Source organism: Vulpes lagopus, chromosome 4 (genome assembly GCF_018345385.1).
Source record: "Vulpes lagopus strain Blue_001 chromosome 4, ASM1834538v1, whole genome shotgun sequence".
NCBI lineage: Eukaryota > Metazoa > Chordata > Mammalia > Carnivora > Canidae > Vulpes > Vulpes lagopus.
The window spans coordinates 129,956,673-129,984,503 of NC_054827.1; the positions used below are offsets into that span (position 1 = coordinate 129,956,673).

A 27,831-nucleotide genomic window follows, 5' to 3' on the forward strand; every position below is an offset into this window, starting at 1 on the left:
TCTGCCCATTGTGTTTAGTTTTTTTCTGGAAAGAACATCAAGTATTTTAGTCGTGTAAAAAATCTGGTGCTTCTTAATGCACCATTGCCTGTGCTGTCAAAAAATAACAAAAACAAAACCACTCAGATGAAAAGATGTTCACATTAGCATTTATGGTTAAGTAAACTAATTTTATTATGATCTTGCAATAATTATGGCAAAACACATACAAAGGCATTCCAAATGTCACTATTCCTTGAGAGGCTTTAAAATCTTTATAACCTTTGGAACAGCATCCTGATTTTAAGTATTTGTCTTATAGAAGCAATTATACAGGAAATGCTTTACAAGGATAGTTGATTCTTGCAGAGTCCCTTATAAAAACCAAAAAGTATAAACCTTCTAAAACCAACAATAGGAAACTATCTATGGCACATCCATTTGGTAGAGATCAAAATGATATGTACTAAGAGTTTGGAACAATGTGTAGAAAAGGTTTATACTCTATTGTTAAGTGGAGGGAAGTGGATATAAAATCAAATTTGTCACATCATCACTAGCAAGTATAACAATGATAACAACAACAAAAAGAATCCTGTGCAGGCACACAACTAAGAGAAATACGAGGTGAGAAAAAGTGATTGTCCATTGAGCAATGGCAGCCGAGATGGTCTTTCTCTCTACCCTTCTAAAATGTCCCCATTTTCTGTAATAAGCATGTATATATTTACAGTGAGAGAGAGAATAGTAAAAATTTGTTGAAAAACTCAAGATGATCACAAAAATGTGCCAAAATTTCAGTAAGAAAGACGTCTCCATATTGACCTATGTGCTAATTTCCATCCAGTTGATAAAAAATAACTTTGTTCAAAAACTCACACATATTCAGAAAGTACAATGTGAACCAAACATGACTGTATCTACATTGATCAGCCCTGGCAAAGATAAAACGTACAACTCAGATGGTCAGCGAAAGTTATAGGTAGTAGTAAAAAAAAAAAAAAGAAAGAAAAAGAAAGTTATAGGTAGTAACATGATAACAGAAAACAATTTTTTGAAAAACAAACTGGATAATCTTTTCTCCCGACCGGAGATCACATTCTCCTAAGACAAAGGATCGCATTTGAAAGGAGATAATAATTGGGGTTTTATTAGAACGAAGAGCCAGGCCAGATTTCAGCCGCCTCCACGATGCGCATCTAACTTGCTTCCATTCATCCGGGACAGCCGATCCCAGCTCCCGGGAAGAACGAAGAACGATCGGAAGAACGAAGAACGATCGGGTGCAGACAAAGGCAGCGCTCTTGCATTTGTCAGGCAATGTTTGCCAGGCCTGGCCCTTCCCAGGTGGCCCCGGTGAATTCTCTTGTTAGGTCACTCCTCGGGCTTTGAGGTGGACGCAGACTATATCTTACCATAGACCTCAAAGAGAGAGGCAGCTGCATGCATTCGGTAGAAAATAGAAAAAGGCATGGCCAGGTTGACCACAATTATCCAAGGTTCAAAGCCAAAGACAATTTCCTCCAATCCGTTGTCGTACTCAGGGCGGCAGCCAAAGGCGGGAGGAATCCAAAGCTGCAAGAGAAGAGGAGCTCGTGCCAATAGCAGCCTCAGAAGCCCCGCACAGCTCCCAGGCGCTGGCCTGGACTTGGGGACACAGAGTCACCCCTGTCTCTGCTCCGCATTTCACGTCTCCACGGAGCCCGTCAAATCCACGCAGCCCGCCTGACCCTTCTCTCCCCCTTGGCCCCATCCTGAGCAAATGCCATTCACACCCGCCTGATTCTCTCCAGCCCCACAGCCCTCACCTTGGTCGGGTCCTCAGTATCCCCTACCTGATCTGCCACCATGCCTCCACGTGCCCGCCCCCGGCCCGTGCCAACAGCAGACACCTTCCATCTGCTCCTGACCCCACTGTGAGAGTGATCTTTGTAAAGCACACATCTGACCCGTCACTCGCCTGCTTGTCACTCTCCAGCGGCTCCCTTGGCCTTCCGGAGAAAGTCCAAATTCCCCAGTGACCTGTCCACGTCTCCACGTCCCTCACCAGGCCCTTCACTCCAGCCTCTGAAGGCCAGATGTTCCTTTCTCCCCCAACTCTTCAGGCTTCACTTGAGCCTCTTCCTGTATCATGGGCTCCCTGTCTCCCTTTGACGGAATCCTACCATCTTCCAAGTCCTGAGACACCACTCCTTCCAGGAAGCCCTCCTTGATCTAACTAGTCTGGGTAGGAACTCCTATGCGTTCCCACAGCCCCCAGTGTTCTCCTCAGCAGAGGTCCCAGTTTATCTCACCACACCGCCTTCACACACCAACATGGGTGCTCAGAGATCCCAGCCACATGGGCCTGGGCCGGTGGGTTCCACAGTCTCCTTTCTGGCTTGACTTAGAGAGACAGCCCAGGACCAGCCCACCTCCCCCCCCCCCCGCCCCCCCATCAGGGGAGAGGAGCTTTGAAGCCACTCCCGGGCTTGTGGCACTTACAGACTCTCCTTTAACCCCTCCGAGCCCTCAGTCTCCCCATAGGTAAGATGGGAACACTGACACCTATTTCCCATGGCTCAGATGAGAATAAAATCCCACCTATGTTTGCAAAACCAAAAGCCATAACCTATTGTCACTGCTGCTCGTGGAAACCACACACTGGTCACCCCTTGGTCTCCCTGTCCCGGGTCCTCCTCCCTCCACCCCTGCACGGTGGCAGGCAGCCTCTCGTGTGACATCCCCCACCACCAATCCCACCTTCTGGAAGTCACATCCTTGTGGAGTCCCCTCCCCGTGGTCCAGGCTAAGCCTAGTGACTCGCCTCTAACATCAGAATATGACAGAAGTCATGAGGTGTCACTTCTGAGACTAGGTGCCCAAAGGAGTGTGGAGTCCACCCTGTTCACATCCACCTGCAGGAGAGGAAGCCGGCCGCCCTATTGTGTGCTACCCCATGGCCAGGTGCAGAGGGAGGCCTCAGCCCGGCAGCCGCAAGGAACTCACACCCTCGGCCCAACAACCCACCCGGAACAGAATCCTGCCACCAGCCACGTAGGCAGGTTTGGAAAGATCCCCCCGCATCAGCTCTGCGGCCCCAGTGGGCTGTTTCCTGCCAGTGAGAGACCCAGGCTGAGGCACGAGCTAAGCCGCGTTGGACGCCTGACCACAGACACCTTGACAGAACAAAGACCTGCTGTTCAAGCCGGAGCGTGGGGTAATTTCTTATGCAGCAGGAGCTAACTGATACCGGCTCTCCATGCAGGTGTTAGCTCGTATCCCCGCCCCACTGCACTCTCAGGCTCTGCCTCTCAGGGCTCCTCCCTCCCCTCTGGCTGTGTCTTCCTGGCTCCTCCTTGGCTCGGCCTCCCAGGGTGGCTGGAGGACTCATCCTTGGGTCCTCTCCTCTCCTCCACAAGTGACCCCTGGATGAGCTCACCCAACCTTGGCTGTAAATACCAACTATTGGCCGATGACTCCCCGGCCTGAATCACCTGCCTGCTCCACCCTCGAGGACCCCCTGGGCCAACTTGGTGTCCAACTTGTGTCTCAAACTGCCCCCCCTCGCCATTGACAACATCTTCCTCCCTGTTGCTGTCAAAACTCTAGGTGTCATCCTTGTTTTCCTTCTCACCCTCAAAACCCTCCACCTGCCACCCAGCCCATCAGTGAGGCTGGAGGACTGAGCCTCCACGACGCCCTGGCAGCTGTGCAGCCATTTCTGCCCCTGAGCACCTGCCAGGCCACCACTCCCCACTCCCACCCGGACCATCGCAGCAGCCTCCTTCCCGCCTTCTGGCTTACGCAACACCCCGCACATGTCCGTTCACCGCTCAGCTGTCAGGCTAGTTTCTTATGTCAGTAAGATCACGTCCCCACAAGTCTTCATAGAGTGCTTAAAATGAAATCTACCCCCTACCTGAGATGATAAAGCCCTCTTTCTGCCTGCTGATCCCTCACCAACCCCCTAACCCCACTGCCCGGATGTCCCACACGCCCAGGGCCCCAGTCACATGGCCCATCACCCTTTTCCTCAAATGAAACAAGCTCCTCCCTTGCGGCCGGCCTTGGATGTTTTCTGGAACCCTCACTGCCAGCTGCTCCCTGCCTGTTGGCACCCAGCCCCGATGTCACCACCTAAGAAAGCCCCTCCCACCAACTTGGGCCTTCAGACCTGAAACAGCCGCCAAGCGCTACCTCACAGCCTCTCTGCTCATTCTCTACAGAGCACACATCACTATAAGGTGTGTCCTGCTTGGCTGCTTGTTGCCAGCCCTTCCACATGGCTTGCAAGCCCCAAGACCGGGAAGAAGGCCAGACCCCGGTCACATTGCCCCCCATCGCTCATAGCCATGCTGGCTCTTGGTAGACACCCAGTGGATCTATCTTCAGGACAGAGAGGGAGGGAGGGCAGGAAGGAAGGAGAAAGGAAAGGAGGGAAGATAGGGCAGAGACAGGAAGGACAGAGAGCGACCCTCCTAAAATCCAGATCTTTATGTCTGCTGTCAAGTTGGCTGGAGATCTTGCTCCTCACCCCATTAGGAGGTGGGTCTATGTCCCCTTCCCTTGAATCTGAGGGAAGCTGTCACTGCATGACCCATAAAATGGGGCAGAACTGATGCCACACAGCATCCACACCCAGGCTGGAAGAGACTGGCACTTCCAGTCTCCCAGCAGGTTGGCTCCAGGCCCCTGAGCTGCCACATAAGAAGCCCTGAGACCCCCTCTCTCCATGCTGGAGAGGCCAGGTGTAGATACTGCAGCCAAGCGTCCTGCCAAGCCCTCCCGGCCACCCCCACCCCAGTCACCAGATCTTGGATCCTCCAGTCCAGTCCTCCCACCAGCCTCAGTTGATACTGTGAGGAACAGGAGAATTTCCCAGCCAAGCTCTGCCAGCATCTCTAACCCCAAGGTCATAAGACCTAATCAAACAGCTGTTTTTTGTTGTTATTTTTGTTTTGTTTTTTTAGAGAGGGAGAGATTGCGGAGGGGGGGGGTAGTTCTTTAGAGAAGGAGAGAGATGGAAGGTAGTTCTCTAGAGAGGGAGAGAGAGAATCCCAAGCAGGCTCCACACCCAGTATGGAGCCCAATGGGGGCTCAATCCCATGACCCTGAGATCATGACCCAAGCTGAAACCAAGAGCCCGATGCTTAACCAATTGAGCCACCCAAGTGCCCCAAACAGCCATTGTTTTTGTCCTACATCTGGGGTCATTTGTCATGCAGCAGTGGGAAACCAAAACATCGGCCTGTTGGCCACGTCCACCTGGGTGTCTCAGAGGCACCTCCCAAATGCACACGACCAGTTCTAAACTCAGGGGCTTCCTTTCATGCTGAGCCCCTCCCTGAGCCTACCTCCCCGTCTGAGTCCCCACTCTCCATGAATGGCGTCAGCGTCTCCCCAGGAGCTCAAGTCAGACATTCCCCGCCCCCCACTTCACACACTACCACAGGGCTGTCCCTGGGGACATTATGCTGAGTGAGATAAGCCGGTCACCAAGAGAAATCCCTTGTGATCGTACTTACGTGAGCTGGGTGGAGATAGGAGGTAGGGTGGGGGGTGGGGGTACGGGGGGCTGTTTCCTGGCTACCAATTGCAGTTTGCAAGGTGGAGAGGTTTCAGACACGGGTGGGGCAGTGGCTGCACAAGAGTGCAGAAGGACTGCCCGCTACAGAACTGTATGCGTTAAATGGTTAAAATGGTAAATTTTATGTTATGTGTTAGTTATTACAATTTAAAATTAAGCTGGATTAAAAAGAAAAGAAGCACGAATCAGATCCTGTCCCTACCGTGAACCCCTCCGATGGCTTCCTGCTGTGTTCAGTCTTCTGTCCTGGCTGTGGCCGTGGCTCCGCGTGGTGTGCCCGGGGCCTCTCCCGCGTCCTTCCCTTGCTCACCCTTGCTCACCTGTGGGTCTCCCTTCCTGCTGCTGGAGCGCTTCCAGCACGTCGTGCCTGGCTCTGCATCCCCCTGTGCCTGTCATTTCTGCCCAGACTTCCCCTACCCTCACCCACCACCCTCTCCCAGAAGAGGCCCTCCGAGCCCCCTGTGTTCCCACCGCACCCTAAATTCCATCGTCCCCCCTCCACCCTTCTATGCCCACTGCTGCTGTCCCCACACAGATGTGCACACAGGCCTGAAGCCACAGCTTCTGTGCCTGCACTGGTCCCAGAGCAGAGCAGATGCCCTCCCATGGGATCAACCGCAGGTCTGCAAGTGCTGTCCATGGAGTTGGCTGAGGGCGCCCTGGCCATCACCCTGCAACGATTTCTGGCCTCTGGATCACTCCCAAGTGAACAGAGGCAGGACCTGGGGACATCAGGGGTGGAGCGCAGAGATGAAGAGCCAACACGTGTCCCCCTCCTGGGACAGAGCCCTGAGTCTGGCCTCTGGGTCCCAACAGACCATCAGTTGCCACTTGATTCTATTATTGCACCGCTGTTCTTGTTCAAGCTCGTCTAAAAACGCAAGCCAAGTGTCTCACCAGCGGTCAAGCAAGAGCCCATGGGGAGAGTGGCTTTACTGAACTTGCTGAAAAGAGATCTATCATCCCTCTCGGTGTGTACAAAAACAATACACGGTAGGGAAATTCTGGAACCAGCTCTGACTCTATCCGATGAGCTGAGAGACAAGCCTGGGATACGAGCCTCACATAAAACAAGCCGCGCTGCAGTCACTCATCTCCGTCTCTCTTGTTTCCCTGATTAACTCCTCCATTCACTGCTGTGCCCACACAGTGCCCAGGATACAGCAGCTGCTCCGTAAACATCTGTCCCTTCTGGGACCCCCTTCTTCCTTCAGAGCTCCTTGTAACTCTCTGCCGACCTGGAGGGGGACCGAGGTCCAGAGGACCCAAAGCAAGAATCAAATTTGATTGGCAGACATGTGGCCATTTCAGCTTCAGACAGACTGTATCAACTTCTTGGCCTTAGAGTGGTATCAAAATCTGCAGTCGCTGGGCATGCACCCCATGAAATCAGGAGGAAAAAGCTCAAAAGCCAGTGACTGACGGGAAACAGTAGCTGGCAGCAGAGAGCTGACCGTGACAACAGGCAGGTGCCCTGGATGGGGCGTCCCCGCCATCCCACCAGCCACGGTCATTGTGAGGCTTGTGTGGTGCCAGAGGCCACCCGCCTTCCTTTCTGCCAAGCCCTGCCTTCCTCTGTGAGTCTCTAGAACAAATCCTGACAACACACAGTGCCTTTTGCTCCTTTCTCTTCTCTCCATCCCTACAGCCACTGCCCTGGCTCAAGTTCCCAACATTTCCCATCCAGGCAGATGCAGGGCTTCTGTTTGGGTGTCCCGGCCCTTGGTTTTCACACTCTCCAGCCTCCTCACACCAGCTGCTAAGGGGATCGTTCCACAGCACAAACCGAGGTCCTCTATTGCCTGCAGCATAAAGACCAGACTCGGCCAGGCTTACGAAGTTCGCTCAAGCCAGACCCACTAACTGGACCCGCCTTCCTCTTTCCCTGCACTTCTTGATGTGTATGGAATTCATGCTAAAGTGCTCGCTGCTTCCAAAATAGGTCATGGTGTCTTCTGCTTCTGTGTCTGAATATTATGTGCCCTTTGCCCCAAGTGCTTTTGCTTGCCTTGGCCACCTGGTAAACTTCCAGCCATTTCTTGACTCTGAGGCAGCCAAAACCAAGTTACTCTACATCTTCTATGTTGCCACTTCCCATCAGAGGCTGGAAGGCAAAACTTCCACTTCCCCAGTCTCTCTTGCAGCTAGGGGTGGCCATGCGAAAGCCACTGCCTGGCACTAGTACTTCTCTCCTTCATGTTGTAAGCCCAGACATGATGTTTGGTGCTGCTGCAGCCACCTTATGACCACATGGCAACAAGCACCGCACTAAGTGGGGTCGAGTGGAAAGATGAACAGTACCTGGATCCTTGATGATAGGGTTCAACTACCAGGCCAACCCCAAGCAGCCAAACTTCAGAATTCTTACCTTTAAGACTGAAGATACTACTGGCCAAGCTTTCTATTCTTTGCAGCCTAAAGCACTGCTAAGTGAGACTGGCCCTCACCTCAAGCATGCCCAACTCATTGAAGTCCCTCCTTAGATCCATGCTCCCATTACACCTTGCACATCCTTATCACAATGCTTGCCCTACTCACTATTTTTCCCTTGTGTCCCTCCTCCCTATACTGTGACCTCTCTGGAAGAGACTGTTGGGGAAGGTCATCAAGAAGACATGACTGCCTATTGACCCCTGAGCTGGACCGGGGCACTCAGAGGCTCCTCATCCCCATCCCTTTGTCCTTGGAATGTGGGTTCTGCTTGCCTTTTTCACTCCTAGGGGCTGCTGCAAGGACACAGTCCTGAAATAACCATGTGGTGTTGAGAACACCTGCATGGTATATGTGACCAAACTTGGTTAAGGCCTCTCTCTACATATAAACTTTCACAGTTTGGCAGGCAGGTGCACAGATCCACTTGTCTTACTGCTGCCTAAGACAGGCCTCGTATGTAAGTTCCCTTTGGTTATGAAAACCGTCGCCTACGAAGCTGGAGTGGCTTGCCTCTCTCTGCTGTCTCCACGGGGGTGGGGGGGTGTTTCAGATCACACCTAGGAAGGTGGCTAACCTACAGACATTGAGTCTTCTCAGCTGCAATCTTCGGCCCCGACCCCAGCCCCCAGCACACAGCAGTACTCACTAAGTGGATTTATAGAACAGAGGCCCTCACTCCAGTCTCATTTTTAACTTTACGCTTAAGTCATTTTGATAATAAGCTGCCTTCATTCCTTATTTGAAAAAAGCAAGGAAAATAGGTTGGTCATTTTTAAGTTAAATAACTTAATGCAGATTACCGAGATATTGCAGAGGAACAAAAAGGCTGTGATATTCCTCAACACTCTTCTCTTGGCATCACCCCGCAGGAAATGAGGGCGGCAGCCTGGGCCTGGGGTCCCTTCCTGGCTCCCCTCCTCTCCCTCCCTGTCACAGGCTTCTCTCAGATGTGTATTTCCATTGACTGTATGTGGCATGTCACTGCCCAGGGAAGCCACGTCCTCGGCCACAGCTCCGCTCTTGAGGCAGGAAGAGGCAAGGGATACGGTATTGCCGTTGCAGACTGTGACCACCCGCAGGGTTCTGATGTCTTCGGAGAGCTTCTCTGGCTCTCGGTGAATGGACTCGATGATGAAGAGGTTCTGGATGTACTTCTCGACAATCACCAGGATGGAGTAGGGCAGGTTGAACCAGGTGTAGGGGGGACAGGCTTCAGCACAGAGGATGGCCAGGATGGACCCCCAGGAGATGAGCCAGGAGCCAGAGGCAGTGCCCACCAAGAGGTCCGCGTCCAGTTTGCGGGCCGGGTTTCTGGACTCATCTAGTGATCTCTCGTCTATCCTGTAAATCCGGATTCCAAGCAGCCCGGCGGCCCCCATGAGCATCAGCAAGGCGATGGCATACAGGTAGAACATGATGAGTGCCGACTCGCTCTTGGTTTTGGAGCGCCCAATCTGAATCAGATAGACCACCACGACCCCAATCGTGGCAGCCAGCACGGTCAGGCCCAGGACCGAGCCTGCCATGACCCCGGGGAACTTAAACTGCATGTTGTGGTTCTGTTGACTGTCCACATTGCGCCCAATGTTCTTCCACAGGACGTAGAGCATCGTGGAAGCCAGGATCTGGTACTCTATGTTGAAGGGGTAGAGGTAGTAGATCCCCTGCGAGATGGCAGAGCAGAACGTCGGGGGCGAGCAGTTGCACGGAGGCGTGTGGTCATCCAAGACTGGAGGCAAGAGGGACATGCGTGTGAGGGCGGTCAGCATGGTCAGTGGGCAAGTGGGCAACACACAGGAGTATTTTCACCAAGGATTCGCACGTGGGTTTTCCCATCGGATTAAAGCTCTGTTTTGTGGCTTATTGCCATGTTTAAGATCACCACTAGAAAGGGAGGTGGGCGGGGGGTTGGAGTGACTGGATGATGGGCACTGAGGGGGGCACTTGGCGGGATGAGCACTGGGTATTATGCTAAGTTGGCAAGTTGAACTCCAATAATAAAAAAAATTAAAAAAAATAAGATCACCACTAAATTGACAGCCACAAACATCCCCCAAAGAGTACTAGCTGCAGGAATCCTATTTTATCCCTACATCAGCCCCTATGAACAGTATTGTGGGAATTTATTTAGCATATAAAGATGTTCACAAGATTTTGCTGAACCAAAGAGGCTGGCTAAAGAGGATAGAGTATAATTCCTTTTTTTAAAAGATTTTATTTATTTATTCATGGGAGACACAAAGAGAGAGAGTCAGAGACACAGGCAGAGGGAGAATCAGGCTCCATGCAGGGAGCCCGATATGGGACTCAATCCTGGAACTCCAGGATCACGCCCTGGGCTGAAGGCAGATGCTCAACCGTTAAGCCACCCAGGCGCCCTTGATTCCACTTTTTACAAACTATAGATATATAGATGATAGATAGATAGATAGATAGATAGATAGATAGATAGATAGATAGATAATAGATAGAGAAAAAATCTGGAAAGATATAAGTGAAAAGGTTAACAATGGTTATCTGAGAGTGGAAAAATGGTAGGCAATTTTTCTTTTCTTCTCTTTTCTTTCTTTTTCTTTATCTTAGTAGAAGAAAGTTCTATCATGTCTCTTCCCTCCAGGTTTATGGGGATATAATTGACATGTAACATTGTAGGTGTGGGGTGTCCAGTGTTACTTCTCTCCAGGTTTCGCTTCCCTAAATTCTCTAAACTTTCTATGTGAATGTGATTTACATGCGTGATTTTTTTTAAATTGTTGCGTTCTTCTAAAGATTTATTTCTTTATTTTAGAGAGAGAGAGTTCATGCAAGTGGGGAGAGGGGTAGAAGAGAAGCAGACTCCCTGCTGAGCGTGGAGCCCAACGCGGGGCTGGATCTGACAACCCTGATATCATGGCTGGAGCCAAAACCAAGATTCGGATGCTTAACCAACTGAGCCACTCATGTGCCCCTAAATTATTATTTTAAAAAAAATAACTTTGTGAGAGAAAATGCCCCTTTTCATCAGCAAAGATTTTGCTCTTGAGAATATTTAATACTAGCAAGTGTAGTGTGAGACAGTCACCATCAAACACCAACGGTCGGTGTGGGAGTTGGCACCACCTTCTAGAAGGCACTTGGCAATGGTATAAAGAACTATTTCATAACAAGGAGAGAAAACGCTGTAAATAAATAGTAAAATATGTAACAAAAGCCTTAAAGATGATACAACCATAGTCTCTGACCTATGATTCAATCTATTGTAATGGACAAGTAAAAAATGTAATCAAAGCATTAGGTAGAATTGTGTGTGTGTATGTGGGTGTGGGTGTGTGTGCGCCCACAAGAGAGAGAAAGAGAGAGACCTCAGTGTTCAACAATTTAGAAATTGTTAAATGAATTTTGGTGCCTCCATACAATGGAATAGTAAGCAGCCATTAAAAAGTATAATTAAGTTGTGTTTTAATGATACAGGAAAAATATTCATGTTACATAACAATGGAAACAAGTAGAAAAAATTGTATATACAGTATTTTCTAAATGCATACCCCAGCTCAGTACTCAGTCATGAAATCGATTTGGCAGGTAGCTGCCAATATATTTTTTCAACAGAATGGACTCCTTGTGGAAGAGGACAGAATGGAATAGAATGACATCAATAAGAATAGAAATCTGAGTGTCTCTGATACGGTGAGGTTATTTCATGACCTACGTGTGCACACACACAGGTCTGTGTGCATTTGGGTTGCAGTGTAAGTTGTATTTCTTATTGCAGGCTGAAGTCAAAAAGAAAGATTGAATTTATATAGTATGACCTTCACTATAAATAAATAAATAGGACACTACAAAGAACTAAGCCAATATTAATAGCATGTGACTGCATTTCTGGGCAGGTACTATTGAAGGTTTTTTTTTTTTTCTTTACACTTTGTCATTGTTTTAACTTATGATTTGCATATGCCAGGTATAAAATCAAGTGGAAAGCCCTGTGGCAGCACAAATCACCTCACCTTAGCAGAGTACTGCAGTTTTGAATTCATAAGGAGTTTCCCCCAACTCGTGACTCAGTACGCTACTACGTAAAAGCCAGGGGAAGGAATCGAGGAGAAAGGCTCAGATGAACAGAATGTTAGAACTGATGGAGTCCTTTGTGAATGTATCCAATGCCATCTTGCTACAGAGGTTTCCGGAGACAAATTAAATCCTGGTTCTTCAACCATTGGCTTGCTGTGTGAACCTGGGGCTAGTTACTTAACTCCTCTGTGCCTTGATGGCTTCATCCGTATGATAAGATCAACACTGACTACCCCACAGTGTTTTGGGTGCAGAATTAAATGAACCACGTGGTGGAACTAGAACAGTGTGCCAGGCACACAACAGACGTGTATAAGTTCGTTTTTGTCATTGTTTTCGCTGCTATTACTGTGATGGACACCAAGGAAAAGAGAAGTGCTTCCCCAAGATTTGGCTGCTAGTGTGGAGCAAGGGTTGGAGGGTAAAGAAATAGCATGTGCCCCTGATTTCATCATCCCCACCCAACTGGTGGGGAAACAAGTTTTCAGGTTGCCCTCAGGGTGCCTGGGTGGCTCAGTTGGTTAGGTGTCCAGCTCTTGGTTTCAACTCAGGCCATGATCTCAGGGTTGTGAGATCAAGCCCAGCATTTGGCTCCATACTTGATGGTGACTCTGCTTGAGATTCTATCTCTCCCTCTGCCCATCCCCACTTTGCTCTCTGTCTCTCTCAAATACATAAATAAATCTTTTTAAAAAATAGTGAAGTTGCTCTCAGTCTCTCAGTGATGGCCCTGGGTCATACAGTGAGTGTAGATGTGTAATACATCAAAGCTGGAAAGACTCCCTGCAAGTGCCTGGTGCAGGTCCCCTCACTTGATGAATGAGAAAAGGGAAGCCCAGAGAAGTTGAATGGCTTCCAAAAGTCATACAGCCAGTATGTAATGAAAACTAGACCCAAATCTGGGATGTCCAGTTCCCAGGACATTTCCCCTCCACACATTCCTGTCAGCCCATCCCACTGCTCTAATAGAGAAGCGACAGGTCATAAATGTTAAAGAACTTGGAAGGAGGTAGACTGGTGGGGTCTCAAATAGGAGCAAGGGGGAATAAAGATGAGCCAAAAGTGCAAGCCCAGTAGAGTTAGATAAAAACTTCAAACAGGGGATCCCTGGGTGGCTCAGCGGTTTAGCGCCTGCCTTTGGTCCGGGACGCGATCCTGGAGTCCTGGGATCAAGTCCCACATTGGGCTCCCGGCATGGAGCTTGCTTTGCCTTCTGCCTGTGTCTCTGCCTCTCTCTCTCTCTCTCTCTCTCTCTCTCTCTCTCTCTCTGTCTATCATAAATAAATAAATAAATCTTTAAAAAAAAAAAACTTCAAACAAACTAAAACCAATTAACAGCAACCCTTCGACTTCTTGGGTATTTTAAAGCTATACTTTTAGCAGAATGAACCGGTAATAGAGGCTTAATTAAAAACACAATGACTGCCAATCTTCTATAGCTGTAAACAAAGACATTCAATTCCACACCAAACTGTACCGTGAGAAATGGTACCCTAAATGATACCCCTTGGGTCTGACAAGCCCCTGAGTCACCGAAGAAACCACTAATTATGCTCAGCACATCCTACTTATGGAACCAGGATGAGGGACTTAGGAGGTTTTGAAAGATTTTCAACAACAGATGATTGTCTGGCCAACATTGAATTGGGTGAACCCTGCCCCTCCATCTCTGAACATTCTGGTCTCTACAGGTTTCTGAGAGGTTCCAGCATGGGGGCAGGGCAACTCTTATCACTCACCTATTGTGATGTTCCCAAAGCCCAGGGTGATAAGCCGTTCCTTGTGCTCATTAAGTTGGTGCTTTGATTCATTCAGGACACCATTGGTCCACAGGAGCAGATTGGTGAACACTGAGTGGATCACCCCAAATCTGAAAAACACAGGGACTCAGTTATTGAACAGCCCTGGGGAGCTCCAAGCCCCATGGGGTGAGATGGAAACATTGCATGTGCATGCATTCACACGCGCACTCACACATACACACACACGCCTCCTTCTTAGCCATGATTCTAGTTTCACCAGGCAGCTCAGACTCTGGGTGGGTCCCTGTCGGGGGAGAGGCAGTTCCATAAGAACTTCCAAAACCACAGTCTGGGCATTTTGTCATAATCGTGAACTGCCAGTACTCAATTCATTGTCAATGGGATAAAAAGAAACTGGGTCTTAGAAGCAGGGGTCCAGGGGTGGAAACTTACTGAAACCACGCACCAACCCCACCATACCCCAAATCCTTTCTTCCAGAAGGGAAGAGGAGAGAACCATGAGGGAAGTATGAAGGGCTACACTGGAAATGTGGAGAGTTGGGCATGCCCTTACTATTGTCTGGCCAACCCAGCAGTCATCCACCACCAGCTCTGTCTGCCCACTAACCTCTAAAGAAACTGAAACAAGTCAGAGACTTGCTCTCCGGTCTCCCCTGCAGCGAGGCATGGCCACTCTAGCCAGTGGGACGTGAGGTCAAGACTACTGGGCACTACTGAGAGCTTCTACTTTTATGATAAAAGGGATGAGAATAAGAAAAACCTACTCACTGTCCCTCTCACCTTTATTTCCAGCCTTGAATACAGACATGAAGGCTGGCCTTCTGGCAGCTATCTTGTGACCATGAAGCAACCAGTATGGGATGAAACACTAACCCATTGAGAATGGCAGAGCAAAAGCATAAAAAGCATCACGCTGAGTTTCTGGAATCTCAGGTTCAGGGATTAGGCTGAAGTCACAAATAAAGGCAGTAGCTGCCTTGGGGTTTGAAGAACTAGTAAGCAGCAGGGCTGTCCCAGTCTGACCCCAGGGCCTGCCCTTACCTCAATACCACACCCCTAAGAGGGAAGAAGATGACATGGAAGGTGGATGCTGGACTCGGGCACAGAAGAGAGGTCTGTGGGGAATATGGTTCCAATGGGATCAGAGTGCATCTCAAAACCTCCAGGCTTCCCATGCCTGTGGTTTAAGATGTATGCACATTGGTAGTCTCCAGGCACTTAACAGTGGGCCTTGCAGGTAGCAGAAGCAGCAAACCCTGGGGATTTGGGAGAGGTATCCTTCTAGCATGCATCACTGATGGCTCCTATGGTGGAGAGCACAGGCCCCAGAGGAAGCACGCCCGGACCCATCTAGCCAAGAGCATGCTTGTCCACGATCTGCCTGAGGGAAAACTGCTACACCTGTGTTCTCAACCTTGACCTTTCCTCTCCTCTGAGTTTTAACACCAGCTGATCCCTCTCAGGCTCCCACAAGTGACTGCAAGCCAGACTTCCCTCATTTGAACCCTGGCTTCCTAGGGCAGCTGCAGAATAACCAGGCACAGGTGGATAAGGAAACAGGTGTTTGCCCATCTGCTTGCCCCTGTGCTTGCCCAGTTCTATAGACTGTGGCCAGCCTGCCCTGGGGCATCTGAAAGGCACTGGATAGATCCTTGGACAAACGTAGACAATGCTGTTTGCCTCGGGCTAGCTGCCTTTTCTTTTACTTATAATGCACACAGCTCCCTTTTCTTCTCTTTCCTGGGCCAAATGGCACCGTCCAATCCCAGGCCACTGAACCCGATGAGACAATGCCCATGCCACCTGCAGCTGGAGCCTGGCGTGCCGTGCAAGCTCCCTGAGAGCTAGCAGCCTCCTGTTGGTCTGACCTGGAAATTGTCCTACACACTAAAGGCAGACATCACTTCCTCATGCCAGGTGGCCTTGCTCATACTTGAGGCTGATAGTCCCAGACCACAACAAAGACAAGGCTTCCATGAGCCACTTCTGATCTTGGTTTATGTTCTCAGTTCTGCTTGCAGAACTCCTGTTCCTCTAAACCTCACCTTGGGGAAGAGAAAGGACTCCAACAAGTTAAGGGGAATTCTTAGATCAGGAGAATAGTCCCAGGACATACTAAAAGCATGGAACAGTAAAATGAATATTGGCTCAAAAGACCAGGGGAGAAAAACCCAGCAAGTCCACAAGTGGTAAATTCTGAAGCCTTCAGGGCCTGGCAGGAAATGAGAATGAATAAAGGAGATCTGGGGCACATTAGGGAGTGGTGGGGTCTGTAGCAAATTGAAATGACAGCCTCCACTCAGCTCTGGCCCTTTGCTGCATGCCAAATCTTCTGAGTTTTCTAGAGAAGTCTAAACCTAAAACCTAAACGTGATAACTAAAAAATGTTTAACATTTCACCCTACAAGTAAAACAAGCTAAATCGAGCTCTATGCCTCTCCCTGTCCAGGTTAGCACAGGGCCCCAAGACACAGAGAGGCTTGTGTCCAGTCACTCAGCAAGCAGGGCCAACACAGCATTGCGTCCCATCCAGTGAAGTCCCCTCAGATGATAGAGCTGGGTGGTAAATGTCTGGGTGTGTGGCCTAGAGCAGTGCTGTCCAAACACTGACAGCGCAAGACACAGGTGTGAGCCACATGTGTAATTTTAAATTTTCTTGTAGCCACATTTTTAAAAAGTGGTAAGATAAGGAACAGATGAAAATAGTTGGAATAATTTTCTTGGAAACCCAATCTATCAAAGACACTATGATGTTAACATGATCAATACCAACAAAAAAATTATTATTGGGATATTTTACATTCTGTCTGCCATCCTAGTCTCCAAAATCTGGTGCATATTATATACTTCCTGCATATCTGAGTTGGAAGTAGCCACAGCTCAAGTTCCCAGTAGCCACATGCAGCTGGTGGCTGCTGTACTAGACAGTGCAGATGCAGAAAGCAAAGCCAAAGACCCTTTTCTACCTGGTGGGAAATGGGCCCAATGTCCTGAGGCTGCTATCACAGAAGTGACAAAAGCAAAGAGAGAGACCCCACCAGCACAGCCAGAGAGCCATAGCAGTCACAGCAACACATGGACATCCCATTGGATTTAAAGTTGACAGTCAGAGCCCCCCGGCTCTGCACAGGCAAGTTGTCTGACCTTGAGCTTTTGCTTTGTTTCTTTGAGCCTCGGTTTTCTCATCTGATGAATGGGACTTACAGTCGCATGGGCCCTAAGTGACAGGACTAGCATGAGAGAAGTCCTCACAAGTAACACGCATAAAAGAAAGTGCTTTCTACGTGGGCAAGTCCACTCCACTCAACTAGGAGCTTCTGGGTAGAGACAAGAGGCTCAGTGCACACCTGTTGAAAATATCTCATCCTTTACCCCAACGGGTCTACTTCTAGGATATTCAACCAAACAGATCATCAGAGGCGTTTAAAAATATGTTTGACCAAAGATGTTCATCACAATATGATTTATAATAGCAACAAAACTTTCAGAAAGATTAAACGTTCCCTAATAGGTGTTATGGACTGGCTCGTGTCCCCTCACAATTCCTCTGTTGGAGCCCTGGCCCCCAGTGTGACTATATTTGCAGATGGGCCTCTAAGGAGGTAAGCAAGGGTAATTGAGGTGCTAATGGTGGGATCCTAATCCAATAGAGGAGGAAGAGACAGCACAGCTCTCTGTCCTTGAGCACAGAGGGAAGGCCACGTGAGGCCACAGCAGAAACCAGCCCTGCTGCCACCTTTATCCTGGACTTCCAGCCTCCAGAACCATGAGAACCACGTGCTTCTGTTGTTCTTGCCTCCCACTATTCGGCATTCCATCACCATAGCCCGAGGAGACTGACACAACAGGGCGCTGGTGAGACAAACTCTGGTAGTGGCACACTGGGCTGTCAGGAGAGGCCATGGGGTAGACAAACACCGATGGCAGGACATGAGAACAGAAAAATGAAAAGAAGAAGCCGAGCAAGAAGAGCAGGATCACAGCTGCAAAAAGAAAAAGAAGGGGCACCTGGGTGGCTCAGTCAGTCAAGCCATCTGCCTTCAGCTCAGGCCATGATCCCAGGGTCCTGGGTGGAGTCCAGCATCGGGCTCCCTGCTCAGTGGAGAGCCTGCTTCTCCCTCTGCCTCTGTCCCTGCCCCCTGCCCATGTGCCCCCCTCAGAGAAATAAATAAAATATTTTTTTAAAAAAGGAAAAAGGAATAAAAACTATATCTATTCATGAAAACAAGACTGGCCCAAAGCAGACCACAATGTTAATAGTAGTTACCGTGCTGGGTGGTGGGGATCACTCTGGCTGCTATAACCAAACAATTATTTCTCACAGTTCTGCAGACTGGGAGTCAAAGTTTGGTTTTGGTGAGAGCCCTGTCCTTGTGCTTCACATCGCCTCTCCTCTGGGTGTGCAGACAGAGATGCAGAGATCTCTGGTGTCTCTCTTCATATAAGGGCACTAATCCCATGTTGGGGGCCCCACCTTCAGGACCTCATCTAAACCTAACTACCCTCCAAAGGCCCTGCCTCCAAATACTGTCATGTTGAAGGTTAAGGCTTTAACATATGAATTTTGGGGAAACACAAAATTCATTCCATAACAGTGGCATTAAGGTGATCTTTAGATCCTATTTGATCCTTACAAGTCTTCTTAGCTAAAAATTATAATCCTGGGGTGCCTGGTGGCTCAGTTGGTTAAGCATCTGCCTTCGGCTCAGGTCATGAACCCAGGGTCCTGGGATTCAGACATGCATCGGGCTCCCTGCTCAGTGGGGAGTCTGCTTCTCTCTCTCCCTCTGCCCCCTCTACCCCTGCTCATGTGCTCTCTCTTTCTCAAACAAATAAATAAATAAATAAATTTCAAAAATCTTTTTTAAAAAAAGTATAATCCTTAAAGAGCAGAGTAGCTGAAGTGAAACTCACTCCCCAAAATAAAGACAGCAAGTGCTGTCCTCATGCTGGGCATGTAGCCCACCCTTGCCAAGGGGAGGAAGAGACCATACACATACTCCTCGCTCCCCAGCATACAGAATGGGATAACCCAGGACAGAAATCCCAGGCCTGCCACTTGCGTTCTGGAGACCAGGGGCAAGTCCCCTAAACTGCTAGAACCTGCAGCCGCACCCCATCAATGCAGGGAAGCATAGTTACCAAGTTACCCCTTACAGAGCCCCCATGCAGGTTAAATGTGAGATTGGGCATGGATGTCTTTGCTGTGCTCGAAGGGACAACTAAAGTTCTCTTTGTTCTGTTCTTGAGGGCTGGACCTCATTTGTCCTTGATTTGTCCATTTGACTGCATTTGTCCATTACCTCCCCTGGAAGCAGAAGCATCGGTGCCCCTTTGGGCCCCTCCCCTGCTCCTCCTGCAGCAGAAGGCCTGGCTTCTCCTGTTACTGCTGGGGTTAAAGATCACTACCAAAGCCACCACTCAGAGCCGTGGAGGGATAGCACAGGCTGCCAGGGCACAGCTCCTGGACCTCCCACTAGGTGCCTGGGATACCTTGGCCCATCAATCCTACATATCCCCAACAGGGCCTGGCAGTGGGCTCTGCACACAGCAGTAGCTCAAAGATGCTTAACTGCTTGTTGAGGCTGATCTTTTCTGCATAACGAGATAGGTAAAAAGTTATTTCTCTAGCAATAGTCAAGCAAAATAGTTCTGCCCAGTGGTCATCCATAAATCAATCCTTTAACCTGTTGTCATTTCAAATGGTCCTGGGGGAGTTGTCTGTTCCTCATTTTTTTAAAAGATTTATTTATTTATTTATTTATTTATTTATTTATTTATTTATGATAAACACAGAGAGAGAGAGAGAGGCAGAGACACAGGCAGAGGCAGAAGCAGGCTCCATGTCAGAAGCCCAACACGGGACTCGATCCTGGGACTCCAGGATCGCGCCCTGGGCCAAAGGCAGGCGCCAAACCGCTGAGCCACCCAGGGGTCCCCTGTCTGTTCCTCATTGATATGAGTTCTTTCTAGGAAGCAAATACTAAGGGTAAGTGATTCACTGGTATGTGTGCATCCAGGACTTTCTTACATGTTAACAATACTTCCCATCTTGTTAATTCACCCTATCTTCCTATAGGTTCTGTCCGTTGATCCTCACAAGCACTGAGAGAAAGGTGACGATATAATAACCTGACCCCACATTTACTGAGCGCTTGTTATGCACCAGGCACACACTTAGATCAATTGCTTCATTCAGTCCTCCGAGGTTGGCTCTACTATTACCTCCATTTTACAGATGAGGAAAACGAAGGATCGTAAAGGAAAGTGTCTCAGATGGCAGCATCAGAGTTGAAACCTACATTGTCCTACTTCCATGCTCAGGAAGAGGCAGATGGTTCAGGGTCTCCTCCCCAGGCCACAAGCGAGGGCTTTGCTTGTCAGGATGGAAGGAAGAGTTGGTTTCATAGTTACAACCCAAGCACAATGGCTGTGATGAGTTCATTTGTTCTAGACATACACCGAATTCAACAGTAGAACAATTCCCATGACTTTTACCTTTCCAGTGTTTTGAAGGACTGGATGACATCCTTTGCATGCCCCCAAAGGAAATACACCTAGGAAATGAAGAAAGAAAAGAAAAATGCATCGGTGAAAGCCATCCTTGTATTTGTATGCTGAGAAGCTAAGAAACGTCCAGAAATGGAATGGGAAAGAAGATGCTGGAGAACATCAGAGACCTCCCATCCCAAGGGTGCCAAGTCTCCGGATTCATCTCAGGTGGCAGTGGCGTCCCTGGGTGGGGACTGTACTCCAGGAGCACAGAAGTGAGAACTGATTAAGGAGGCTTCCAGGTTTGGGAGGAAGAGCTGCCAGGACAGGTGCAAGCTGTCAGCAGGGACGGGCCTTGGGACGTGGCAGCTTGCCTGTCATGATCCCTATTATCCCAATTCTATCACCCGAGTTAGGTTCCCTCCAAGAACTATCCACCGAACAGTTCCTACACCAGGGGCCTGAAATCAAATTTTGAGTGCTTTAAGTGAAGAGCAGATTGATTCGGGCTGGTCCTTCATTTCACTGTGTGACATGCGCCACCAGACAGACCCCTGGCCTGCCTGCAGCACACTACAGGGACTAATGATGGGAGGTGCTGGGGTGGGACCTGTGGCAAATCCTGGGCAAGTCGGGGGACATTTCTCCGTGTGTTTTCCCTTCCATGAAACAGGGATGATCACGGACCCTTCGTTGGAGATATTATGATCAGTTAAATAAGACTATCCATGCAACTACTTAGAACAGTGCCCCGAGTGGGTGCATTTTCAGTAAAATTCTCCGCCGTCAACTTACTCGCGCACTGGCACTGACTGAACACCTCCTACGTACCCGCTATTATTTGAGCTCCTAAAACATTCTGCGCTTTATTTCACACACAAACACACCCACTGCGTACCAAGCACTGCTGGGCACTTCATAAATGTGTCTCATTTAACGTTCATCTTGCAATTAAGTGCTATAAGAAGAAAAGCATACAGCACAAAAGAAAATTTACGTACACGTCCTATCCTTCCACATTGTTTTAGCTAAGACTTACTGGCCTGCCCTGAGAACACTTTCAGGACATGGTTCTCGAAACATCTGACAACTTCAGAAACAGAGAGCAGTGGCTCCTGGAGGAGATGACATCCAGCCCAACAATAGCGAAACAGTTCTGTAAGTGGACTTATCCATTATTTCCAAGTTAGCTTCTTAATTGATACTTTCATAAAGAGTACATAGCACCACAAAAAAAAGTTTACAGTTTTTTTAAGTGAAACCTCAGAATAGAAAATTCCGCACCTTCTCTGTAAAGCTTCCATGAGAATGTACACTTGAGTACAAGGGAGAGAACCCAAAAACGGCAACAAATGTTTCAGTTAATGGGCCCACAGATGCATTGTCTGTACACTTTCTCCTTTCCAATTTTTTCTGTTAAATGATATTTTAAAATTAAATATTTTTTAATTACCATGTAATCCAGCAATCCCACTTCTGGGTATATATCCAAAGAAATTGAAAGCGAGGTTTCAAAAAGATATCTGTACGCCCATGTTTATGGCAGCATTAATCACAATAGCCAAAAGGCAGAAGCCACGCAGGTGTCCACTGATGAAGAATAATCAGAAAGTGGTCCAGCCATACAATGGAATATTGCTCAGCCTTAAATAAGAAGGAAATCCTGACACCTGCTATCACATGGATAAACCTTGAAGACAATGAGGTCAATGAAACAAAGCCAGTCACAAAAGGACAAATACTGTATGATTCTACTTATCTGGGGTTCCTAAAATAGTTGAATTCATAGAGACAGGAAGTAGAAATAGTGGGTACCAGGGGCTGGGGGAAGCAGGAATCAGTAGTTAGTGTTTAATGGGTTGGAGTTTTAATTTTGCAAGAGGAAGGGGTTCTGGAGACTGGTTGCACAGCAATGTGAGTACACTCAACACTACTGAGCTGTAGCTAGGACAGCAGACTTTATGTTATATGTATGTTAGCACAATTTAAAAATAAATAGCATATAGTTTTAAAATAATGTCTTTCATTCTCCAGTCGCCTAGTGCAACACATCTAGAGCAACAAAGGCACGCAGCAAGTGTCCACTAGGTACAGAATGTTTGATGAAATGGCTGATAAAATGCCTTAAATTAGGAAGATAGAGATCTGCAACCCACCAAGTAGCAGAGTGATTATTTTGAAAACTCACATCTGTCCAGGTTATTTCTCTACCTAAAGCCTTCAATGGCTCCCCATTGCCCTCAACATAAAGTTTAAGCTCCTGAGTGGCTGTGAGCCTTGACCAAGTGCTCACTGCCAAGTACTTTATACACATTAGCACCATTATTCTTCACATCAACCCCGAGAAGTAGGTCCTTCACAGATGAGACCCATGAGACCCAGAGAGGTTAAGTAACTGGCCAGAGTTCACATTGCTGATATGAGCCAAAGCCAGGTCGCCTGAACAGAGTCCACCCTCACAAGCCCTACCCTGAATCACGGCTCTGTCTGTATCCATTGCCCCAGCTCACTTTCCCCCACAGCCCCACACGTCTTCTCCCCAACAGGTGGGAAGACCACACATCCCCCAAATGTCCTCCTGTGATGTCTCTTAAACACCATACCCCTCTTTCACTGACAACTCTGGGGCTCTTTCTAGTAGAAACCAGCCCTCACCCCAAAGCTGGCAAGAGTCCTCCCTCGTGCTCCCTTGTCACTGGGTAACTTTGGTCAAAGCATCGAGCCCCCATGCTGTCACTGTGTTATGAATTTCTCCCCACCTAACTGACACGCCTGTAGGGCTCAAGTCACAACTCTTCACCATGCACTGCCAGTCTTGGGAACAGTATTTGCTGAGTTCTGGATGAAGGCAGGAAGGAAGGAAAGTGGGAGGGAAGGAGGGAAGTTCGTTCTTTCTGGTCTCACTAAAGCTCTCCACATTATTGCTGGTATTACTATAAGACTCTGTCATCATGGGATTTGACTTCCCTGTAATAAAAAGCCAATCAATGAATTGTTGTAGTTTTCACAACGAAATACCACAGACTGGGTGGCTTCAAAGGCCAGAAGTCCAAGATGATGGTGTGGGCATGGTTGGTTTCTCCTGAGATCTCTCTCCCTGGCTTGTGGATGGCCATCTGCCTCCAATGTCCTCACATGTTCCTCCTTCTCTGTGAGTCTGTGTCCTAATACCCTCTTCTTATAAAGACACCAACTCTTTTGGATCCGGGCTACCCATATGACCTAATTTAGCCTTAATTACCTCCATAAAGTCCCTATCTACAAATATAATATTTCAGTGACCCAGAGAAGTGACCATAATGGCACAGCGTTTCTTCTGGGGATGATGAAAATGTTCTAAGATTGATGGTGGTGATGGTTGCATAACCCCATGAATATACAAAGCCACTGACTTGTACACTTCAAAGGGGTAAACTGTATGGTATGTGAATTACAGCTCAATAAAATATATTAAAATCCCCACCCCCCAAGCCTTTGCTGGTAGACTCAAGCTTGGCAAAATTTCCTGACTCTCCATGACAAGTTTTGCCTCATAGGATTCTCACAAAGACAGCCAAGGGGACACAGAGACCCATTTTACAGTGGAAGCAGCTGAAACAGTGAGCCTCAGAGAAGGATTCAAGCCCACCTCATGCTGCCTGCCCCCTACACATCCCATTTCATACACATCCTGGGGATGCACATAACAGAAGCTAAGGCAACATAAATAAACATCTTAGGGTTTACCTGCAAGAGAGTATGTACTGCATGTGTGACAGGGAAAACTCCTTCAGTGGCTGATAAACATTCAGCAAATCCAACGAAGTACCCAACTTTAAGGCATCCCAGGATGATGGTAATGGCTGCAAACAACGTGATACTACCTAAATTGGGGGTGGGGGTGGGGAGAGCATAGAAACACACACATATAAGCATTGATATGCATGGATGTCATTTCAAAATAAACCACATTAAACCTTCCCATACATAGTCAAGTGATTTTGATCAGGGTGCCAAGACCATTCAGGGAGGAAATGGTAGTCATTTCAACAAATGGTGCTGGGGGACACCTGGGTGGCTCAGCGGTTAGGCACCTGCCTTCGGCCCAGGGAGTGATTCTGGAGTCCCGGGATCGAGTCCCATGTCGGGCTCCCTGCATGGAGCCTGCTTCTCCCTCTGCCTGTTTCTCTGCCTCTCTCTCTGTGTGTCTCTCATGAATGAATAGATGAAAATCTTTAGAAAAAAAATGGTGCTGGGAAAGTGGATCTCTAATTACAAAAGGATGAAGTTTACCTTACCTTACTCTATATACAAAAATATACTCCAAATAAATCAAAGACTCAAATGTAAAACCTAACATTATAAAACTCTTGGAAGAAAATACAGAGGAAAATCTTTACAGTGATTTATTGACGATGACAGCAAAAGCACAAGGAAACAAAATTAAGATGGATAGACTGGACTACACCAAAATGAAAAAACTTTTGGGCATCAGAGGACACTAGCGACCCACAGAAGCGGAGAAAATATTTGTAAACCATATATCTGGTAAGGTGTTAATATCCAGAATCTATAAAGAGCTATAAATCAACAACGAACAATAAATTTAAAAAACCCAATTTAAAAATGAGCAAAGGGGGATCCCTGGGTGGCGCAGCGGTTTGGCGCCCGTCTTTGGCCCAGGGCGCGATCCTGGAGACCCGGGATCGAATCCCACATCGGGCTCCTGGTGCATGGAGCCTGCTTCTCCCTCTGCCTGTGTCTCTGCCTCTCTCTCTCTCTGTGACTATCATAAATAAATAAAAATTAAAAAAAAAAAAAGATAAAAATGAGCAAAGGACTTGAATAGATGCTTCTCAAAAAACCCCACATATAAATAGCTAATTAACACATGAAAAGATGCTCAGCACCACTCATCATCAGGGAAATGCAAATCAAAACCACAAGGAGCTAGCACCTTACAGCTATTAGAATGGCTGCTATGAAGAAAAAAAGGAGAGAAAGAGAAAGGAAGGAAAGAAGAAAAAATAAATAGATAATAAATGTTGGCAAAGATTTGAAGAAATGCAAACCCATGTACATGGCTGATGGGAATGTAAAATGGTGCGACCACTGTGAAAAACAGAATGGTAGCTTCTCAAAAAATTAAAAGCAGTATTTCCACATGATCCAGAAGTTCCACTTTTGGGTATATGCCCAGAAAGATCAAAAGCAGGGACACAGAGGCACCTGGGTGGCTCAGTGGTTGAGCATCTGCCTTTGGCTCAGGTCATGATCCCAGGGTCCTGGGATGAGTCCCCCATCAGGGTCCTACAGGGAGCCTACTTCGCCCTCTGCCTATGTCTCTACCTTTCTCTCTGTGTCTCTCATGAATAAATAAATAAAATCTTCAAAAACAAAAGCAGGGACACAAAAGGATACTTGTACATACATATTTATGGCAGCATTATTCACAACAGTTAAAAGGTAGAAACAACCCAAATGTCCATTGACAGATGAATGGATAAACAAAATGTGGTCCATCCATACAATGTAATATTATTCAGCCTCAGGAAGAAAGGCCATTCTGACACATGCTACAACACAGGTGAACCTTGAGGACATTATACCAAGTGAAATAAACCAGTCACAAAAAGACAAATACCATTATGATTCCACTTAGATGACGTTCCTCAGAATAGTTAAATTCATAGAGACAGGAAATAGAGTGGTGGGTGCCAGGGGCTGGGGAAGGGGGGAATGGTCAGTTGTATAAGGGTACAGAGTTTTAGTTTTGCAGGATGAAAGGCTTCTGGATATAAATTGCATATTGTCATTGTACTTAATGCTACTGAACGGTACACTTCACAAACAAGTCAGTAAACTTTATGTTATGTTATATTTTACCATGATTAAGTAAGTGTATGTAACAAGACAGTATTGGGTCCTGTTTATCATTGTTCCTACCCAATGCATATCTCAGGGTCTGACAAATGATATACATTCAACAAAGATTGACCAAATAATAGAAGCTTCTCCCCGAAAAAAGATCAATCTAAGAGTGTCACTGATCTACTAAAAAAAAAATCTCAGTTCTCTAAACCGAAAATCCTGCTCTTGAGAGAACAAAGATGAGGGGCATATGGGTATTCAGGAACTCTCTGTATTATCTTTGTAACTCTTCTAAAACTTCTCCAAAAAAGCAGGTATATTTTTAAAACTGATAGGAAGGGGGTTCCATACCAGAGGCATAGAAAGTGCCCACACTAGGAAAAGTGAACAAAGGAAGCATCCTTTGATGCCGTATCCAGCGTGGTGTTGACCAAACAATAAAAACAAATGAAAAATATGAATATGAAAAAAAGACTGGAAGGAATTTATAAGATACATTAAAAAGAAACTTGTAGCAAATGAAAATATTAGAAAGAAAAACAGTGATCCTGGAGACTTCATCATCAAAGTTCCTAATCCTTCTCCTGGGCCAACATTGACCGCCATTCACACGTTCTCTCTCACGAATGGGAGGAAACTGGATCGTGTGTGACATGCATTATGGTGAGAGAGAGAGGACAGACTCATAACACCGAGCTATAACATTACAGCTCCAGTCCAAGAAGCCTCCAGTGAAAAGTAATGCAATCGCCTGGCTCCTTTCCATTGCTCAAAGTCTTATAGAAACAACTCTAAGTCACATTTTTTTTTTTTCCATTCTGGAAAGCCCCCAGTGAAATAAAAAACTCAGTAAGAGTGGAGATTCAATCCCAGGGCTTTGAAATGGTTTGACAAATGCACAGTTCCTTTTGATTACAAAAGAAATAGCAAAATGAGGTGAGGCAGCCTGGCTGGTGTGGCGAGAGCACAGGCTGTAGCTCTGGGGACCCAGGCACTAGTCCAGGCTGTGCCACCGATGGCATGTATGAGTTCAGGCGAGTCACTCCTAGCCTCGGTTTTTCCATCTGGAAGATGAGACTGGTCCCCGGCACTGGTTCTCACACTTGAACATGCATCAGAATCACCTCGAGGGCTTGTTAAAACACAGATGGCGGGTCTCCACCCGCAGAGTTTCTGATTCCATAGGTTTGGGTGGAGCCCCAAAATCTGCATCTCTAACAAGTTCCCAGGCGGGGCTGACACTTGATCTGGGACCCCACCTTGAGAACCACTGGTCTAGAACATCTTGATCACTGATATTTCAAGAGTTATGATAAATATATCATATACCTTCTCATTGTCTTGAAGTCCTTTCTTCCTTTACCCATCCATTTATCTCTACAACAAATATTTTGGGGACTCCTACTATGCATGTGGCATTTTGCCAGGGGCTCAAAGGTAAACAAGACTGCTGGAGAAGCAAAAATACACATGAGTAACACTGCATAAAATTGGGGTGTGCACAAAAATACGGACATGCAAACTGGCACCAGACTTCCCATCTGCAGCACCGGAAACCAGAAACCAGTGGAAGAATAGTGAAAGTCCACTTCAAGAACAGATTGCAGCTCAAGAACCCTATTTCCAGCCAAGATGTCACCTGCTTGTCAGGGCAAAAGACAGAAAGCGATTTATAGATAGGCCAAACATATAATT

General features: G+C 47.5%; 1 protein-coding gene across 1 annotated transcript in view; it reads right to left on the minus strand.

Annotated features, from left to right (window-relative positions):
- Nucleotides 1–1,331: 1,331 nt before the first annotated feature.
- OTOP1 (otopetrin 1) overlaps nt 1,332–27,831 on the minus strand; it is a 35,198-nt gene continuing 8,698 nt past the window's right edge. Inside the window, exons 2-6 of the mRNA XM_041751400.1 lie at nt 24,013–24,149; nt 20,293–20,351; nt 13,771–13,901; nt 8,782–9,710; nt 1,332–1,554 (exon numbers count right to left, since the gene is read on the minus strand). Of these exons, the coding sequence (XP_041607334.1) occupies nt 1,384–1,554; nt 8,782–9,710; nt 13,771–13,901; nt 20,293–20,351; nt 24,013–24,149 (1,427 nt within the window). The 3' untranslated portion in view covers nt 1,332–1,383. The remainder of the gene's footprint in view (nt 1,555–8,781; nt 9,711–13,770; nt 13,902–20,292; nt 20,352–24,012; nt 24,150–27,831) is intronic.